We start from the raw sequence: 20,680 nt of genomic DNA, 5'->3' as shown, positions 1-20,680 counted from the left end.
AGCTCTGATAGCTCTCTTTGGCAGTTCGTGCCCACTAGGGCTCTCCTGCCTGCCTCTCCAACTTATGTTCTGACACCTACCCATCCAGACTTTAGATCCAGCCAAGCTAGGCTTCGTTGAGTAGGAGTATCACTCCTAAACCCTCCTTGTGCTTTTCTGCCTTCGAGCGTCTGGGCCGCCTCTTTTCTGCCATGAATGCTGCCTAATTACTCATTACCTGTGAAAATCATCCCTTTGGTCTTCAAATGTCAGTTGTCATTTTACATGTGTATTAATTATCTATTGCAGTGTAACAAACTGCCACAAACTTAGTGGCTTAAAGTAACACTTGCATTTTTTGTGGGTCAGCATAGCATAAAAAGAAGTATATATTTGGCCTCTGCCCCCAGTTTTTGACTCAGAGCTCCTAAAACCCTGGGAATTTCCTTAGCGATAGAGGTCCTAGGAATATCTTTTGTTCTAATGTTTGGTCTGACCCTGGTTCGTGACACAGAGCTCCTAAAACCCCTGTAATTTCCTGAATGGTGGGGGTGATGGGAATGTCTTACATAGCTCCTAAATCCCTTGGCACTTGCCAAGTGATTGGAGCATCTATTGTTCTATGAAGCAGCTCCATGTGTGGACCCCTGCATAGCTTCAGGATGGAGGCTGGCTATCTAGAAAACCAAGCCATGATCAGAAACTTGACATTTTCAGCCCCACCTGCCATCCCCCAAGGAGGGGAGAAGGGCTGAAGATTGAGTACCAGTTGATCATGCTTATGTGATGAAGCCCTCAGAAGAGTTTCAGAACAGCAGGGTTTGGGTTGGTGAGTGGAAGAGTGGGGCACTCCATTGCACAGGAACAAGAGCTCCTGCATTTGGGATCCTTCAGGACCTTGCCCTATATAGCTCTTCATCCCCGCTGTTCATCTGTATCCTTTGTTAAATTTTTTGCACTAAACCAGTAAGTGTACATCCAGTGTTGCCATGAGTTCTGTAAGCCATTACAGCAAATTATTGAACCTGAGGAGGGGGATTATGGGAACTCCTCTCCCCAATACGTAGCCAACTCAGAAGTGTGGGTAACCTCAAAACCCACTATGTACATTTGGTGTCTGAAGTTGGGGGCAGTCTCATGGGATTGACCCCTTAACCGTGAGGTCTGTGCTAAGCCTAGGTAGGTAAGCATCAGAATTGAATTAAATTATAGGACAGCCAGAGAATTAGGCAGTTGCTTGGTGCAGAAAACCCATGCATTTGGTGTCCAAGGTGTTGTAAGGAAACAAGGCTCTCCTTGAGTCAGGAATCTGGGCATGGCTTGGATCTGTCCTCTGCTTCAGAGTTTCTCGCAAGGCTGTAATCAAGGTGTCACTCATCTGAAGGCTACGCTTATGTGGTTATTGGCTGTATTAGATTCCTTGTGGGCTCTTGGGCTGAGGCCAGAGGCCGCCCTCAGCTGCTTGCTGCATGGGCCTCTCTCTGTGGCAGCTGTCTTCACTGGATCCAGTAATGGAGAGAGTCTGCTAACAGGGTGGGAGATATGTCTTATGTAATCTAATCACAGAAGTGACATTCCTTCATCTTGGCCATATTCTGTTAGAAGCAAGACACGGGCCCTTCCCATACTCAAAGGGAGGGGGTTTTCCAAGGGCGTGAGCCCAGAAGGTTTAAGGATCAGTGGGGGGCCATCTTAGACACTGCTCATCGAAAGAGGTTTCCTCATTTTTTTTTTTTTTTCAGCTAAATATGTGATCTTTCTCTTCTGGGACTCTTCTTCATAGCTACTTTTTTTTTTTTCAGTTTATATTCCATCACAGATCTTATTATGGTTTAATATTTTCTTTTCTTCCCTCACATAAGTGTTTTTGCTCATCTTTCATCCACTTGCAACTCTGAGAACAGAGTCTTGTATTCAGCAAAAGTCTCCCATTTTTTCCTTCTTTGAAGCTAAAGAAGGACCAGAGTTGCTGTCTTGCTTAGCACCAGAGTCCTTTCTGTCCACAGCAGCCACATATGAGCCATTATAAAACCTTCAGATTCGCCAGTTGGGCATCAAAAGCAGTGACTCACTCATGTCTGTATAACCTGGCTGGAGTGACCCACACGAGTCTGATTTGCATTTAGAGTTAGAGCTTGTTACCTTATTAAAGAGAAACAATTTTCCATCAGAGATGCTTTACGCATTAGCTGTTTTCAAGTGGTGCATTGTTCCGAGGGGGCCCGGCGGATCTCAGATAATGATGCAGTCTATAAAAATCAACTTCTTCAAACTGTCTGTTTTCTTTTGCCTCTTAATGATCACTTTGTGGTCCTGCTTTTTTAGGTCATAGCAAGTGAACTGATTAAAAAAGACTGGCTCTTGGAAGGGCAGCATTTTAATTCTGTCCCCTTTTCCCAACAGTGGGCTGGACCTATTCATTCCTGTTGGAGATGTTCAGTAGGGTATGCTTTAAGAGGCTGGTACATAAGAGAAAGAGGATATAGGTTTGATATATGTGGAATTAAAGACTCAGAACACAACAAAACTCATCTAATCTAGCTTCCCATGCTTTGAGACCAGTCTCTACTCAACCCTCCAAGATGGCTTAGCACCTTTTTCATTTGAAGTTTTTTTTTTTTTAATTAACATACCATGTATTATTTGTTTCAGGGGTACAGGTTTGTGAATCATCAGTCTTACACAATTCACAGCACTCATGATAGCACATACCCTCCCCAGTGTCCATCCACCAACCACCCCATCCCTCCCACCCTCCAGTCTCTTATGCTTTGTCTCCCTCTCTGGTTTCGTCTTGTTTCATTTTTCCGTCCCTTCCCCTATGATCCTCTGTCTTACTTCTCAAATTCCTCATATCAGGGAGAGCATGTAATTGTCTTTCTCTTATTGACTTATTTTGCTTAGCATAATACCCTCTAGTTCCATCCATGTCATTTCAAATGGCAAGATTTCAGGGTTTTTGATGGGTGCACCCATCAAAAACCCCGAAATCAATAAATCTATCTATCTATCTATCTATCTATCTATCTATATTTCTCACATTTTCTTTATCCATTCATCTGTTGATGGACATCTAGGCTCTTTGCATAGTTTGGCTATTGTAGACATTGGTGCTATAAACATTGGGGTGCAGGTACCCCTTCAGATCACTACATTTGTATCTTTAGGGTAAATACCTAGTAATGCAATTGCTGGGTCATTGGGTAGCTCTATTTTCAACTTTTTGAGGAACCTCCATACTGTTTTCCAGAGTGGCTGCACCAGCTTGCATTCCCACCAACAGTGTAGGAGGGTTCCCCTTTCTCCACATCCTCGCCAACACCTGTTGGCGATTTCCTGATTTCCTGACTTGTTAATTTTAGCCATTCTGACTGGTGGGAGGTGGTAATTCACTGTGGTTTCAATTGTATTTCCCTGATGCCAAGTGATATTGAGCACTTTTTCATGTCTCTTTGCCATTTGGATGTCTTCTTTGGAGAAGTCTCTGTTCATGTCTTCTGCCCATTTTTTATTGGATTATTTGTTCTGTGAGTGTTGAGTTTGATAAGTTCTTTATAGATTTTAGATACTAGCCCTTTATCTGAAAAGACATTTGCAAATATATTCTCCCATTCTGTCAGTTGTCTTTCGGCTTTGTTGACTGTTTTCTTCGCTGTGCAAAAGCTTTTGATCTTGATAAAGTCCCAATAGTTCATTTTTGCCCTTGCTTCTCTTGCCTTTGGTGATGTTTCTAGGAAGAAGTTGCTGAGGTCGAAGAGATTGCTGCCTGTGTTCTCCTCAAGGATGTTGATGGATTCCTGCCTCACACTGAGGTCTTTCATCCATTTTTGTCCATTTTTGTGTATAGTGTAAGGAAATGGCCCAGTTTCATTCTTCTGCATGTGGCTGTCCAATTTTCCCAACACCATTTGTTGAAGAGACTGATTTTTTTCCATTGGACATTCTTTCCTGCTTTGTCGAAGATTAGTTGGCCATGGACTTGAGGGTCCATTTCTGGGCTCTATTCTGTTCCATTGATCTATGCGTCTGTTTTTGTGCTAGTACCAAACTGTCTTGATGATTACAGCTTTGTAATAGAGCTTGAAGTCTGGAATTGTGGTGCTGCCAGCTTTGGTTTTCCATTTTTTGAAGTTTTGATGGATAGTTAGTCTTGAGAAGTCTGGTAAAGAAACACTGGTTTGATTTTAGTAAACACTGTATTCTGGTGTTGAAATAATCACATCATATTAAGATTTAAAGGTTGGCCCCTTTAAGAAAAACTCCAATGAAAGTCAACTTAAACTTGGAGGAATCATCCATCTGCTGGGAAAGATGCAGAATTAGTAAGTTAAAGCCAGCTACATTATGTGCCTACATTTTGGGTCTTTGGGGAGCCATGAGGCTAAAAGCCAATTAAAGCTTTAGTAGAGAGAAATTTAAAAGTGGTTTCTCCTGGGCAAGAGAAAGATTTGGAGCAGAGAGTGCAAGTAAAGCAGGAGAGTGTTGATGATGTAATTAATACAGTTAACAGCTGGGAATGGGAATCAGTGCAGAGCCCCATCTGAGAAGATGACTCTGTGAGAAACTCAAGTTTCCTGAAAGCTACACTATCTAGGTTTCGGCTTCAAATCAGGAACCTGAAGGCATCTCTGCATGGTCAGCCTGGTGAGGAGGGTGGCCAAACCTGCTACAATGAGTATGCAGATTAGAACAATATAAAAAATTGATAACAAAGGGATTTTTCCTCTTACTGCTTGAGTATTAACTCCTTTCATCCCTTTATTCATCCTTTTCTCTTAATATGTCATGTCCTTCTTTCCCCAGTTTCTACCCATCTGTCTACTCTCAGACATTGTTATCTAACTGATGTTCCCAACCTCTGCCCCGAGATGTAGAGTCTTATCTCCAGCCTGCGTAGAGGACATTATCATACTTGTATCCCATTGTCATCCCAAACTTAAAATTGCCTCAAACAGAGTGATTGCCTTCTCTCATTATCACTCAGCCAGATCTCTCAGAAGTCCTGTTTTCTTTTCCATTCTCACTTCATCAAACCTGTTAGGATCCTGAAGGCTGTGTGGCATCATGGGAAGGGCATGAGGTGCCCGCATACATGAGGCTGGCACCTATGGCAAGCCTGTTACTTGATCTTTGTAAGCCTCATTTCTCCTATCTCTCTAATTGGGTAATTGGCATGATAATACCTGCCTACCTCATTGGATTACTGGAGAATATAAAATGTGGTTTTGTATATAAATCATGTAACACAGTGCCATACATGTGCAGTAGGTGCTCAATAACTAGTTAGTAGCTTTATTTTGAATGCACAGAGCACAGTGCCTGGCATGTTCAGGGCCACTGTTTGGAGATGCCACTCGCATTTGATCCTCCCCGGAATTGTGTTTCCCAGCTTGGAATGTATTGGGTATCCTCCTCTAGCACTTCTCAACAGATGAGTTTATAGGTTTCAGAGAAAAGCTACTCTACCCCCCGCTATGGTCCCCCTCAACTTTCAGCCACCACGTTCACAAACGACTTATGCCTAGACTCATCCCCTCCCTAATTTGTTTTCCTACAGAGAAAGTGGCATCTCTGTCCTTCTGCGTGAGGCTAATCTTTACCCCCGGCTTCTGATACCATCCCTTCCTTCCCAGGGCCCCCTCCCAGTCCTCATTGTGCCGTCTTCAACCACACCTCCTGTAGTGGTTCTTTCCCATCAGCAATTAACCATGACTGAGGCTCCCTTATCTTAAAAAAATAAAATAACAACCACCAGGTCGTGAGTTCTCTGTACCCCTCCAGCTACCACCCTGTATTATTCCAGTCCTGCCTAGTCAGACTTCCGGAGCCTAGTCCACACCCTCGTTTCCTCCGCTTACCTTTCATTCCGTTCCCCGCGCGTTGCATTCGGAGTTCACTGGGTTTCCTTCTTTCAAATGAGTCTTCAAAAGGGTTGCCTGTGACCTTGTTATTACTAGGGCCACCCTGCTGACCATGTTGAAATGCTTGTTTTGTAGTTTTTTGGTCTGTTTGGTTCTTTGGTTTTTGTTTTTGTTTGTTTTGGTTGACTCACCCCACGTTAGCCTGATTTTTCTCCTACTTTCCCCAACTGCACCTCAGTTTCCTTGTAGGCTTTTCTGCTTCTGCTTTCTTAAATATTGGTGTTTCTCCCTGCTTTGACTCTTCTAATTCGAAACCTTCTCTGAGGAGGCCAGTCCACTCATCCATTTGTCCTCTGTACACAGGTGACACCGTCATTTCCGTCTCTAGCCCAGACTTCTTTCTTAAGCATCAGATCACCTCAGACTTACCAAGTCCTACTAGAACTTAGATCGCCTCCTGGTTGCCTGGAGATGCTCTTCCTGTGTGGCTCACTGCCCATTTGTCTTTAGTGTGAGTCAGAATCAGAACCCCCTGGGAAGCTTGTCCCAGCAGACTGCTGGGCCCCATCCCACCAGAAGTCCTGAATCCCTCCATCTGGGGGTAGGTCCTGAGAACTTGCACTTCTGGGAGTTCCCAGGTGATGCTGTTGCTACTGGTCAGAGAACTCTGAGAACTTCTATTTAAGGAATTGATGCTGGTTTTCCCTATTCCTTACTCTCTCCTATGACCTCCCTCTTTTCCCTTCACTTAGCATTCACATAATCTTGTCAGTCTAGCCTTTTAACTACCTCTCTAGTGTGATTCAAACATTAAAAGCTAACTGGCTTTTCTTTCTTTTTTTCTTTTTTTATAGATTTTATTATTTGAGAGAGAGAGAATGAGCAGTGGGGAGAGGCAGAGGGAGAGGGAGAAGCAGACTCCCTGCTAAGCAGGCAGCCCATTGTGGGGTTCCATCCCAGAACCCTGGGGTCACGACCTGGGCTGAAGGCAGACACTTAACTGACCGAGCCACCCAGGCACCCCTCTAAGTGGCTTTTCTGTCTCCTGTCTGACTTCTCTCTGAACACAGCCAGTGTGAGCTTCTTAAAGCACAAGTCCTGTTAGTCTCCTGCCTACTTTATTCTATAGCTCTGCATTCCCTTTGGAGTAAATTCAGACTTCCTGATGTTGACCTGGCCTCTGCCTGCCTCTCTCGCACCAGCTTTTGTTTCTCCTTACTTCACACAGAAGGCACCAAGCATTCAGAAAAGTAATGAATACTTTAAATATACATTATATAGCAGTCATTGAGTGCCTCCTTTTACACACATTAACTCCATTTAATTTTTCTTAACCCTATAAGATTGGTACATTTTACAGAGGAGGAAATGTGACCCATTTTATAATGTTACCATTGCCCTGAACACCAACCATGTCTAGTCAGTTGTGCCCAGGATGACAAGCTTGTATTCCCTCAAAACTCACTGTAAGAGCCAATAATGATAATAATGATAATGATAATTATATCAACAACAATATTAAGAATATCTAAGAGTTTTGGTTATTGTACTTTGTGCCAGGGTACTCCCTGTAAACATAAATCATGTAAACTATTCCAGATTTACTGGGGAGGAAATTCACAGGGAAGGAATAACTTGTGTCAAAATCACATAATTCAAGGTCACAGGACAGAGGTTTGAATTTAGGTCTTGTGACTTCAAAGCTCATGCGTTTAACTACTCTTATCTTTCCTATGAGTGGAAGCAGTGAAATTGTATTGAGAGCTATTTATTACTTGCCATCTTGTAAAATTTAAAACTTTTCAATGTCTATAACTGAATTATAAAATTTTTGGCAACCCTTTCCTCCTCATTGGAACCCACCCACATGTACCTGTCTTTCTTCCAGATCTTATCATACTGTGGTGGTTGGACTTGGAGTTGTGCTAGGTTCTGACACCCCCTCTACCAAACACCTCCTTGGATAAACCCTGGGATAAGTTCCTTTGCCTCTTTGAATGGCTGATGGCTATTCTCTAAAAATCAAAACAGTAATACTTCCTTCATGGGGTTGCTGAGAAAAATAAATGTGAGAGTACCTGCTTCTTCTCTCTGTCCCTTGTGCTTTTGCCTTATATAACATTGGGCATTATCATAGTGGCTTCCTTACTATCTCCTACTGTCTTCCTTACTATCGCCTGTTGTGTTTCCTGCACAGGTCACAATTGTCCCCTCCCCTGTTCTCACCCTGTCACTCTCCCTAACTATGCTCTACAGTGCCACCTGAAAAATATTTGTAAAATATAAATCTTGGGGACTTTCTGTTACTAGTAATGGTGGGCTATTATTCAAACACAGTTCTGCCTGCTAAAACAACTAAAAATATTTGCATAAAGTAAAATAAAAAAAGACCCCAAACTTTGATCATTAAAGAGCAGGCAATGTTGCAGATTTTACTAGCAGTAATGGGGGACAGAAATAAAGTAGCTGGGGTCTCACAAGAAGCTGGGACTCCAAAGGGCTCTGCCATGTGGGTGAGCTCACTTGGAATTACAGCCCAGCTTCAAGCTGACTGGGTAAACCAAGGAATCTCAAGTCTTGAATTGGCTTAAGGGCTGGTATTCCTCCAGGCACCAGGCAAAACCAAGTGGAAATCCTTTCCAAAGGAAGGTTTCTTCAACCCAGGCCTCAAATTATTCAGCGATGAGCATGTAAATATAACCAGGCACCCAAGGAAACCATATTGCAGTTGCAAGAACCATCAACAACCACATGTAATAGAAGCAGCCCTTCATATATGTCATCAGATCCTGGAATCTGTAAACAAATACTGTGTTTAAAGAAATAAAAGATAAGCTTGAACATATCTGCAAAGAGTAGGAAACTACGATATGTGACAAAGCAAATTGGAAAAGGAACCAAATAAAAATTCTAGAAATAAGCATAACTTTAATGAAATTAACTCAGTGGATGAGGAAAAATGTAGTATATTTGATGGCAGAGTTTAAAGAAGAATGCCTCAGTGGGTGAATTTAATAGAAGATTGGATAAAGCTAAAAAAAAATTAACAAACTAGGAGACAGTAAAAAAAAATTATCCAGAGTATAACATGGATAGACAAATAGAAAACACAGAGGAGAAGGGTCTAAATAAGTTAAAGTCTTAGAAGGAGATGAGTGAAAAAATAAGCAAAATGAAATTTAAGGGTACTGGCTGAAATTTTCCATAACAGCTGAGATACCAAACCACAGATTTAAGATGACTAATGATTGCAAGTAAAATTTTTAAAAAATCTTAACTTAAGTGCATCAAGATGTAAATCAAAAGCCAAGAGAAAATCATTAAACCAGCTAGAGAAAAAGATTCTCTTCATAGGAGCAGCAGACTGACCTTTCACCAAATATGATTCTGATCATGGCATTCTCAAAATTTTCAATAGCTTTCTGTTCCTATAATATAAAATACATGCTCTTCAGCATGTCATATAAGGCCTTTCATGCCTGGTCTCTTCAGCTTATTTGAACATTGAACCTTCCTCCTTCTCCCATTTATTCTTAATTGTGTGCCTTTGCACATGTTCCTCACCCTTTCTGGGATGTCATTTGTTTAACTGGATAGTTTAAAACTCCTTTTGCCCAATTCCTTGCCTTTTTCTTCACATTACCCCCACTTGGCATCACAGTCAAATCATCTGAAGACTTTTTGATGCACTTGTGAAGTGTTAAGAATCATCAGATTTGTTAGTCTGTTGTTTATATATGAGAGGACCAAATCAAGGTAATTTTTTTAAAAGATTTTATTTATTTGAGAGAGAAACAGACAGAGCATCAGTGGGGAGAGGGGCAGAGGGAGAGGAGACAGAGACAAGCAGACTCCTTGCTGAGTGAGGAGCCCCACCCTGGGCTCCATCCCAGGACCCTGAGATCATAACCTGAGCTGAAGTCTGATGCTTCACTGACTGAGCCATCTAGGTGCCCCCAGAATCATTTTTCTTACCAGAATCAGGTATTAGGTTTGCACTTGATAGATGTAAGTGGCCATACCAACCCTACCAAACCATGGCATTTTACTTTTTAAATGTTTAAAATAGAAGTTTTAGACAATCTGTAGAAAGAGATTAGGATTTCACTTGATGTTCCTTCCTAGAGTATGTGCTGGGGGATATAATGAATAGTTGCTTGTATTAGTAGTTTATCTATTTCCTAGAAAATTCTCTCTTTTAGATGAAGAATTTTGGTAGTCACTAGTTTCTAGAATCTCTTGAACTAGAAGGGACCACAGAGTGCATGGGCAATCTCTGCATTCACTATGGCAAAACCAAAGGCTGTGGGGACGCATAACCCTCCACCCTTGTGAGGACTTCCAGCCTGCCCTGTTCTAGTAATTTCATCATAGAGTTTTAGTGCTTTGTCAAGCCATTTTTCCTGATATTCAATCAAAAGCTCCTTTAATATAAGCCCATTTTTCATATACTAAGTCATCCATTGTGATGCAAATATACTTAGCATCATTCTTCTCAGACATGTCTCTCCAATTTTGTGTCTCTTTGCTCTCACTGCCACCATCTAATTCAGATTCTGATTGTGTCTCAGCTCGACAGCAGCCCCGCTCCCAGCTTTCTAAGATCTTCATTCGGCATTGCTTCCAAACTCATAGCCCTGAGACGCATATGTCCCTTACCATCAAAATGCTTAATAGGATAGTGTCCAGGCTTGTCAGTTCATGGTTTAGATCTTATGTTAGAAAGCATGTTCTGTTGAGAATGGAGTTAAATCATAAAATATCAGTGACTTAAGTAAGAAAGAAACCTATTTCTATGTTATATAAAAGAGGACCAGAGGTAGGCGGGCCAGGGCTCAGAGGGTAGTTCCACAGTCTTAAGCCCATTCTGTTGTGCTGCTCTCTGGTGTAGAAAGCTCCCTTGTCCTGCAGCCTCTGGGACCAAGATAAGTACTTGAGGTCCAGCTGTCACATCCAATTCCAACCAGCAAGAAGGAAGAAAGAGGGAAGGCTGGGCCTCCGTCTTTTAAAGACACTTCCCAGAGGTCACTTACAACACCTTCACCTGCATTTTGCTGGCTAAAACTTAGACATATAGGCTACACTAAGTTGCAGGAAAGCTGAAAAATGTAGTCTTTTAACTATGTTTCCCCAGCTGAAATTGGAGTCCTTGTTGCCAGGAAAGAAGAGACTAGATCTTGGGCAGTAACCAGAGTGTCTGCTGCAGGACCTTTCTGCCATCCTCGTTCCTCTCCGCACCCCAGAGCCTTTTCACCCAACCCTTGTATCTTCAGGTTGTTAGTGGCTACAGTAAATCTCTTGCTAGTCCTTTACCCTGTGGCCTTTTCACAGCTCTGGGCCTTACCTGCAGTGTCCTTTCACTTTCTCATCTGTCACATCCATACATCCTTCAAGGCCAGATCACTCCCTCAGGGCAGTTTTTTTTTTTATCTCCTTAACAGTGACAACATAACACTAATTCCTGGAGCCAGATAGCAGTGGAAGAAGAGCTTTCTGAACTTAGTAGTTGAACACACTTGGGTTTGAATCTCTTTTCTCCAGCTTGGCCTGGAAAATACAGAAATGGAAGGACTCAGCCTACAGACTGTGTTTAAAGCCACAGCCTAGACCTCTCTTCGAGTTTCAGACCTTTATATTGAACTGCTTATTCAGCGTCATCATTTGAAGGTTTCATAGGTGGCCTCAAAGAGGAACACCTCAGAAGTAGAACTCGTGGTTTCCACCTCCTCCTCTAGTCTCTCCTATGCCAATAATGATACTTCTATCGACCTAGCTGCAGGTGTCAGAAAGCTGGACATCACCCTTCACTTCTCATAGCTAATGATCTGTAGGGTTTCCTGTCTGATCACCATCAAAATCTCTTTGTTCAAGTGTACAATGTGTCTGAGGTTGATCCTTTTCATTCCCTACAGTGCCTCCATCGTAGCACCATCCTCACGTGTCTGGATTGCTCCAGTAGCTCTTCGCTGGCCTCCCTGCCTCTGCTCTCAGCCTGCTTGAACCTGCCCTCGGGCAGTATGACTTTCATGCACAAATCCTTGCCAGCTTCCCGGTGTATCCAGGTTCCAGTTTAGGACGTGTCAATCCTAGAAGACACCAGCTGACTTGACTCCTGTTACCACTCACCCTCATCCCTGCCATGCCTGTTCTGAGGCTCACTATACACCAGCTACCTGGTTTTCTTTCTGTTCCTTGTTTGTGCCAGGCACCTGCCACCTCTGTCCCTTCCCAGTACTTTTCCCACCTGGGGTCTTCTGTCCCTTTCTTTACTCCTGAACACACCATCCTGCGGTGTCAGCTTAAATGTCACTTCCATGTAGGGCCTCTTTTCCTGACCTCTTAATCTAAATTGTATATTGAGAGAACTCTTCCTCCTTGAAACTGTTCTTTCCTTCTTCGCCTTCATCACGATTTATTGATTGAGTGGTTATTTATTGAGTATCACTTGCACATTAAAGTATATGTTCTCTAAGGGCTGGAACCATATTTCTTTCATTCACTGAATCCTTAATGCGCATTGCTCAATAAATAGACATGGAATAAATGAATAAATGAAGGATCTCATGATTAAACAGTGTGTCAGATCTCTCATTAACCTGGCAACTTTGCTGTTAGGGTAGGGAGACGTAGTTGTTGGAAACTTATGAAGGTGGTTCACCTTTCTAACCTCCAATTGCGTTTCCTCACATTTGTTGAACGTATCTCTGATGCTCACCTGCAGGGCTGAAAGCTTCAGTTTGATTTGTTGGAATGCATCTTTGAACAAAGCTTTGTTTCTGAACTCAGAACCTGGGAAGGTTATCTGTAGGTGTGATATTGGAAAATCACAGTTGGGCTCGCTTCCTTGGCTACCCCTCTTTCTTTGGATGCAACCTGGCATAACCTTTGGAACAGAAGACTTGCTTGTTGTTGGGGTGGAGTCTAAAGCAATAGTCATTTTAAGTTGGAACCATCAGTGACTGTGATAGAAGGTTGCATGCCCAGGATTTGGGATGCCTTAGAAAACCCCCTTGATTGCCAACTCTTGAGACTTAAAGTTCAGATAGCAGGTATCTAGGTAGAATGTGCTGGTTCATGGTATTTCCAGCCTCCTAATCTTTCCTGAATGACCTTGTTCTGTGGAGCACACTGGCAAGATACGTTATGGAGCAGATCAAAATTTGTGTGGGTTTTTTTCCTCCCCAGGAGTATAAAAGATGTGGTTCAGGAAGCATCTAATGACCTTGGAATCCTGAACTATGGTCTAAAATCCTGAACTGTGGATATCATCTAAGATGGATATCCTCTTTTACTGATGGACAGGGTGATCAACAATGGGAAAGTTCTCATTTGTTTTTTCTTTTGGGAAAACAGTGAGAATTCTGCTTTCAGTGGGCACTATGGTAGGCATATTTCAGTATAGATGGAAAAGCAAACAGTTGATCATTCTTAAACCCCAGTAGGTCAGATCATGCCAGTGTTTCCAGAGTACGCCCAGAATGGTAAAACTTGGCCTTAAAGCTGAGCTTTGGCTAAGAGACAGCCAGTCCTGAAAAGGATTTATTTATTTATTTTGGCCTTGGTAATGTCTAAATGATAAGTACAAGTCTCTCTTAGCTATCTGGAGTGGAGCCCACATGAATGCGCTGTGACCCCTAAAATGCAGAAACTCCAGTATAGTTGGATAAGACTATTTTGTTGGGGAGCTCTAAAGTTAAAATATGAAAATACAAAATACTAAATGTTCAGAAGTGTGTAATTTGCTGCATTTGTTCAGAGTGGTTTTAATACTTCTGGTACAGAGCCTAACTTCCCTCTTTATTAGGGAGATGTGGTTTCAGTTTCTTGGGTGAATGTGCATTTTATAAGTTTCTTAAGAAAGGAAATTAAACATTTAAAGACTTTAAATACTCTTTATATAATGTCACTAAGAAAAGCCAGGAAAATCAGGGTTGGCCTTTTTATTTATTTATTTAATAAATATAATCTAATTTCCCCCATTTTGTTTGTTATGGCTGGTACCAAAGTACTTTTAAAAGTTAACATTTATTTTGATTTCAGCAGATGTGCTTAATAAATTAACCTATCTCTCTTCTTCATTGTGGGCTGGGGCAGTATTTCACATCTAGTATGTTTGCCATTTTGATGCCTAACCCATTTAGCTCAGTTCAGTGTGGTTCCATATCTCCACTTATATGATGCTTAGCATTTGAATAATGTTAAATAGCTCAAATGTGGGCTCCTGAGTGTAAGCACATTCATGCAAGTTGGTGATGTGATTGACCTTAGCTGAGTCTCCTGACTACTATGGGCTAGGGTTTCCTTTTCTGTAAAGTGAGTAGTTTAGGATAAATAAATGGTGCTCTGAATTTAAAATCCCACCTGGCGCCTGGGTGGCTCAGTCTGACTCTTGGTTTCGTCTCAGATCAGGATCTCCTGGGTCAGGACACTGAGACCCGCATTGGTTCCCTGCTCAGCCAGGAAGGAGTCTGCTCGGAAGAGTCTTTCCCTCGGCCCCTCCCCCCACTCACGCTCGCACACTTGCATGTGTGCGCTCTCTCTCTCTCTCTAAAAAAAATCCTGTGAGTCTGTATGCCTACTACATAGGCATCTAACTGATTCCTCTTCTCTCTTTTTCCTCTCTCTTCTTACTTTAGGAAAAGAGGATGCTGATGCTCCCGTTACAAAAGATGAGAGCACCTCCACGTCACAGGACCCAAGAGCTTTACCGGAGAAGTCGCTGCAAAGATCAGCAAAGGTCATTGCCCACAGATTTTCTGCATATGTCCAAATGACTGTCACCTGAGCTACCTGTCAGAGGTGTCTCATGCAATTCAGTGGGAGCAAGGAATCATAAAAAGCTAATATTTTGTATAACTTTAAAGGGATACATATATGTTTGCCTGTGTTTGGATGAAGGTCCACAGACTTTCCTTTGTGTGTAGGTATGTTTACTGAAGTTCTGCATTATCTTTTTCTGCTTAAACCACTCTCACAGTGTGATGTCTTTTTTTTTTTTTAAGATTTTATTTATTTATTTGACAGAGAGAAACACAGAGAGAGAGGGAACACAAGCAGGGGAAGTGAGAGAGGGAGAAGCAGGCTTCCTGCCAAGCAGGGAACCTGATGTGGGGCTCAATCCCAGGACCCTGGGATTATGACCCGAGCCGAAGGCAGACACTTAAGGACTAAGCTGCCCAGTTTCCCCTAACATGATGTCTTTGATTTCCAGTTCAGGTTATGTAAAGTGGAGTGAGAATTTAGGCATGATGTGAAACAGTACAAATGTACATGCCTTCTATATTTTTAGTTTTTTGCTTCAGGTTTTTTTATTGTTGTCATGTCCACATCGAATTCAAAAGTAAGTTTTTAATGCCCTTTTTAGTTTTCCCCCAAGTATTTAATTTAGTTATTGTAGACACAAAAAACCTGCTTTTGTGTCCTGTCTGTTGTTTTGCATAGTTCAGTTTTATTTTTCAGTTATATATGCTAGTGGCATATTCAGATATGGGATCAAACATGGCTGACCCTAGCTGTGCAGATAGCTTGTGGTAGAAGAAGTGGTTCAGTGGGTGGTAATAAGCAGGAGTCTTTCTCTGCCACAGACTCCCCCTTCAGTGTGTTCGACTTGCAGTGGTAGTGTTGCCCCTCAGTCTAGCACCTCTTGCAGATTGACACGAGGAATTTCTGAATTATATTACATTTGTGTTATCCTCAACTGACTACCAATTATTTTAATAAGCATTTTGAATACTAACCATATACCCATATACCAGGCAACATGCTAGGTATAGAAGATTGTAATGAATGGAAAGCCTGTGGGCTAGATCTGGCTTAAAAAACTTGTGTTTTGTGTGACTTGTGCAGCATTTAAAAATTTTGACTAAGTAGCTTACTAAAAAAAGAGAGAGAGTGAGAGACTTCTGGCTTCTCTTGATGAAACAAAACATCTGAACAACACTGGGCCACATTCTTCAATGACTTTAGTCCGAGCTGAGTATAGGCCCCCCTCTTAGATGGAACTTGTGTTCTGCAGTTTGCTGCTGCCCTCTCAATGGTACTCTCTCTCTTGCTGGGTTGGTTGGTTGGGTTTGATAACTTCTTAGTGAATTCAGTAAAAAATTGCAAGGCAATGCAGCACTTGTATACAAAACTTACACTGTGGCCAAGTCATTTCTCCAACTAATGTAGGAATCACAGGTGATGTCAAGCTACTTCATACACTTCTCATGCTGTCAGATATTAAAACAAAAAGCAAGGACTTCTAGTTCAGACAAGAGGGCATAGACTCGTTTCTCCTTGCTCTTTCCTGGTAGTACAGCTATAAACCCTGGAAAATAACAGGAGGGAGAATTCCGAAGGGTGAAGAGAGGAAGGCAAGTCAGTTAGGGACTCCTCCCTCCTCCCCCAGAAGTAGGAGATGACAGGGGAACACCAGTAAGGAGGATCCTCCCCCAACAGGTGTATGGTCCAGGAGACCTTTTTCCTCATGGGTCTGAGACTCTGCTTTCCCAGCCAGAGACCCTCGGCACACAGGCAGCAGCAGGGTCCTACCACAACTAACAACCTGGATGGGAAGTTTCTTTGTCCCTACATGGACGTGAGTCTGTTCCTGATCCGTACTGGAGAGACCAGGTGGCTAGCTCTGAGGAAGTTCTTCTCACCCCCTCAGGCAGTACCGGCAGAGAGCGGCTGCTGGAGCCCCAGTGGTTCCATGTCAGCCAGACATCAAAATGCTACTGTGCAGTCTTTGCTGATGAAGTTGTCATTGGAACTAGAGCCCACAAAAGTAGTTCAGGGTCTCTGTGCTAAAACAAGACAGGGTGACCTGCCTTATAAAAGAAAACATTTCAGTAAGACCTTGCATCTCCCAACATAATAGTCAAAAGGTCCAGGTACAGTAGAAAATCATTCATTATACCAAAAACCAGGACATCCTCACCTGAGTCAGGAGAGACAACTAACTGATGCTGACACCAAGACGGTGCAGCTGACGGTGACTTGAAATCAGCCATCATAAATACGCTTCAACAAGCGATGAAAAACTCAAAACAAATGAGAAATTAGAAAATCTTGGAAAGAAATAGAGGTTATTTAAAAAAAAAAAAAAAAGAACCAAGTGTAAATTTCAGAACTAAAAAACGCAGGAACAGAAATAAAATACTCAGAGGATGGGCTCAGTAGTAAAGGTGACTCAGCATAGAATTAGTTACCTTGAGAAGAGATCAGTCGAATTTACCCCGCTGAACAGAAAGAAAATAGACTAGAAACAGTGAACCGAGCTTCAGGAAGTTGTGGGACTGTAAGGTAGATTCAGCATTCAGACCACTGGAGTCCTAGAAGGAGGGGAGCATCAGGAGAGTGGGGCTTATAGACTGCTGACTGGGAGCAGGTTAAAAATACCTGAGAGATTTTGAGGTTGGAGCAACGATTGTATAACATGAATGTGTGTAGAATGGTGTCCATCTTCTATCTGCATCATTGGAATTCTCCTCTTTCTTTTTTTAAAGATTTTATTTATTTATTTGACAGAGAGAGAGATCACAGGTAGTCAGAGAGGCAAGCTCTATCCCAGGACCCTGAGATCATGATCTGAGCCAAAGGCAGAGGCTTAACCCACTGAGCCACCCAGGTGCCCCTGTAATTCTCTTCTGATGGACTCCATAGCTTGTGTTTGGGGTTGGAGATTAGCAGTGGCCAAACTGTCCCAGAATTGAGGATTTTTTAGGGTGGGTGCAGTGGAAGGGGAAGAGAGGTGAGGCGTTTGGCGACTGAGATGAGAGGACTAGAAGTGCTGGAAGATGATGTCCCTCAGAGGTAGGAAAGGATTCAGGCTGAAAAAGTAGCAAACAGACACAGAAAGCAGGCTGCGGTCAAGGCGCCAGTAGGCTTGATGTGGTGAAGAAACCGTGGAGTGGGGCCCAGGAGAGTAGGGGACCTGGACAATGGGTCAGTCTGAGATGATTGGGATTAGATCTAAGGATGCTGAGTGGTGGCCATGAGGATGAATTGCCAAAATGGAACGGAAGTGAGGGCCACTGGTACTGAGGAGGTATGGGGACTGTGAGGGCAAGACAGTGGCTGAGTCATTCACTGGGAAGTGTAAGCCAGGTACTGCAGAGTAACTAGGAGGTCCGTGGGTGACAGTAGCAAGAAGGGGACAGCCTGAACCATGAAAGGTTGCAGGCATACACACGAGGTGGGAAGAGTATGGTCTGGATGTGACAGTACAGAAAAATAAGGGGCTGAGCATGGAGAAGAAGCAGCTTCTGTCCAAAAGGCCTAGGACAGACAAACACACATGAGGACGCAGTCAAGGATTCTTGTACAGAGGACACGGAAGCTTGTTCAAAACAGTGGTGTTTTCCAAGGAGGAAGGAAGGGTCAGGAGAACGTAGAACCTCTCACTGAGATTGAGATTTGCAGAGAGGACAGATGTCCTGTGGGGTAGCAACCAGGTGTCCCTGGGGCAGAGGAGAGGCACGCTGCCTGGTTGGAGGCTCTTGGCAGACAGACTGAGGCCCCACATGGAGTCAGAGACATGAACAAGAGTGGCAGCCAGCTCACCAGCAGTCTGGACCTTTGCTCAGTGGTCAGAGTGGAATGCTGGCAAGTAATTTCGGTGAGCAGGTCAGAGTGCAGACTGTCTGCAGTGGGAAAGGGGAATAGTTCAGGGAGAAGAACTTCCCAGGGTGGTTGAGGGGATTCACTTTCTTCGAGAATGTGTCTCTCTTGGTGGAAATAGTATGTTCTTGTAGTGCTGTGGTGGTCTGGGTCTTGGCCTGGTAAAATGAGAGAATGGGTTTAATATTGGAATGAAGGAAGGTGAAAAGGTTTCCAGCCTTTTTGTTTTTTATTTTTATTTATTTTATATATATATATATATAAAATAAATATATATATATATATATATATATTTTTTTTTTTTTAAGAGAAGGAGGTAAAAAGGGTGAGCAGTGGTGGCAGGGGTTGAGGGGTAGAGGGTGGGGAGGAGGGAAAGAGAGAATGTTAGGCAGGCTCCACGCCCAGTGTGTTGCCCGATACGGGGCTCAATCTCACAACCCTGCGATCATGACCTGAGCTGGAATCAAGAGTTAGAGCCCCACCCTAGTCACGCAGGCACCCCGGGTTCCAGCTTTTAAGGGCATAATAAAGACCAATTCCTTATTTATATTTAATAACATTGTTTTTTAAAAAGCAACTCTTCATGTGAGAAAAATGTAATGCAGGGCAAATACTTGGAACCGTACTTCCTGCTGGAGTCTTACATACGTCCTTAAGACACAGGTCTTTGTTATAAAAGCCGTTTCATGGGTGCCTGGGTGGCTCAGTGGGTTAAGCCTCTGCCTTCAGCTCAGATCATGATCTCAGGGTCCTGGGATCAAGCCCTGCATCTGGCTCTCTGCTCAGCAGGGAGCCTGCTTCCCACCCCCTTCTCTGCCTGCCTCTCTGCCTACTTGTGATCTCTCTGTCAAATAAATAAATAAAATCTTTTAAAAATAAAAAATAAAAGCACTTTCATGTAATATGTCCATGTATTGCATGGTTTGCCTTGGATAAATATGCTTGCTAGATACTTAAGTTGTTGCAGCTTAAATATGCATCACTTAGGGGGCCACGTGGGTGGCGTTAGTTGGTGAGCATCTGCCTTTGGCTCAGGTTATCATCCCAGCATGCTGGGATCAAGCCTCACATCGAGCCCGCATCAGGCTCTCTGCCCCTTCTGCTTCTCCCCCTCTTGCTGCTGCTCCCCCTGCTTATGTTCTCTCTGTCAAATAAGTAAATGAAATATTTTTAAAAATATGTGCATTACTCAGTCACAGAGCATCACTGAGAGGCCCTTCGTTTGGACCTAGAGAAACTGCTGGGCCTACCTCATTCACCAAATAATATCTTGCTGGCTTCTCCCAACTGTTATCCAGCCCTGTAGATAAGCAACATTTGACTATATCTTTGGTGTTTTCAGGTGGTTTACATCTTGGAGAAAAAACATTCCCGGGCAGCAACTGGCTTTCTCAAACTCTTGGCTGATAAGAACAGTGAACTGTTTAGGAAATACGCCCTGTTTTCTCCCTCGGACCACCGAGTGCCTAGAATTTATGTGCCTCTCAAGGACTGTCCCCAGGACTTTGTGACCCGGCCTCAAGATTATGCCAACACACTGTTCATCTGCCGCATCGTGGACTGGAAGGAGGACAGCAATTTTGCCCTGGGGTAGGTGATCTTTGGCAAGAAAAACCACAGAGTGCACACAGAGCTCAGTTTAGGTGGCCTTTTGGTAAATGCTTTTGTGTATTCTAATTATTATTTCTTTATTAAAACATAGGTACTTGGCATATTTGGGTCCTGGTTTTTCAGAAATTGTTCTTAGCTATCACTTTGGTAACTGTAGGCTCCTTGAATTGCCAGGCAATCACCTCTTTTTGTTTTTGATTTGGGACATAAAACATAAGCACATTGTGAGTCTCTACTTGTTTCCCATTATGTCGTGAACCTTGTTTGTACCTGCGAACTGTGAGGGATTTATTGTATCGAACAATCAGACTCTTCCGTTCAGATGCCAGTGTTAAAATATGCAAAATTCCAGGCATTCCAGGGGACCCCAGTCTCTGTGCTTTAAAATATAAATATGAGGGAGCACGGTGTGGGGGTGGTGGAGGTGAACAGGTCAGTGGTGCCTGGGGCCCCCTTGCAGACCAGTTTGTGTCTTCCTTCAGCTGGTGTCGCAAAAAGCAGGTCTTGGACCTGAGGAGGAGGATTTGTGGCCAGAGCTGCTAAATAGTGGCAAGATTGAGATTTGTGTCTGAATGATGCCGGCCAGACTGCCCGGGATAAATTCTCTGCTACGCCTGTTTCACATC

General features: G+C 43.0%; 1 protein-coding gene across 3 annotated transcripts in view; it reads left to right on the top strand.

The window, feature by feature from the left end:
- Window positions 1–20,680, top strand: part of DIS3L2 (DIS3 like 3'-5' exoribonuclease 2) — a 359,703-nt gene that overhangs the window by 148,939 nt on the left and 190,084 nt on the right. For all 3 annotated transcript variants that reach the window (XM_082690641.1, XM_082690643.1, XM_082690642.1), the window contains exons 7-8: window positions 14,477–14,577; window positions 19,786–20,033. In XM_082690641.1, coding sequence (XP_082546767.1) covers window positions 14,477–14,577; window positions 19,786–20,033 — 349 coding nt within the window. The remainder of the gene's footprint in view (window positions 1–14,476; window positions 14,578–19,785; window positions 20,034–20,680) is intronic.

Source organism: Mustela nivalis (genome assembly GCF_964662115.1).
Source record: "Mustela nivalis genome assembly, chromosome: 11".
Taxonomy (NCBI): domain Eukaryota; kingdom Metazoa; phylum Chordata; class Mammalia; order Carnivora; family Mustelidae; genus Mustela; species Mustela nivalis.
Note: the sequence above shows the minus strand (reverse complement) of the source record. Positions and strands in the feature narration are given on the sequence as shown.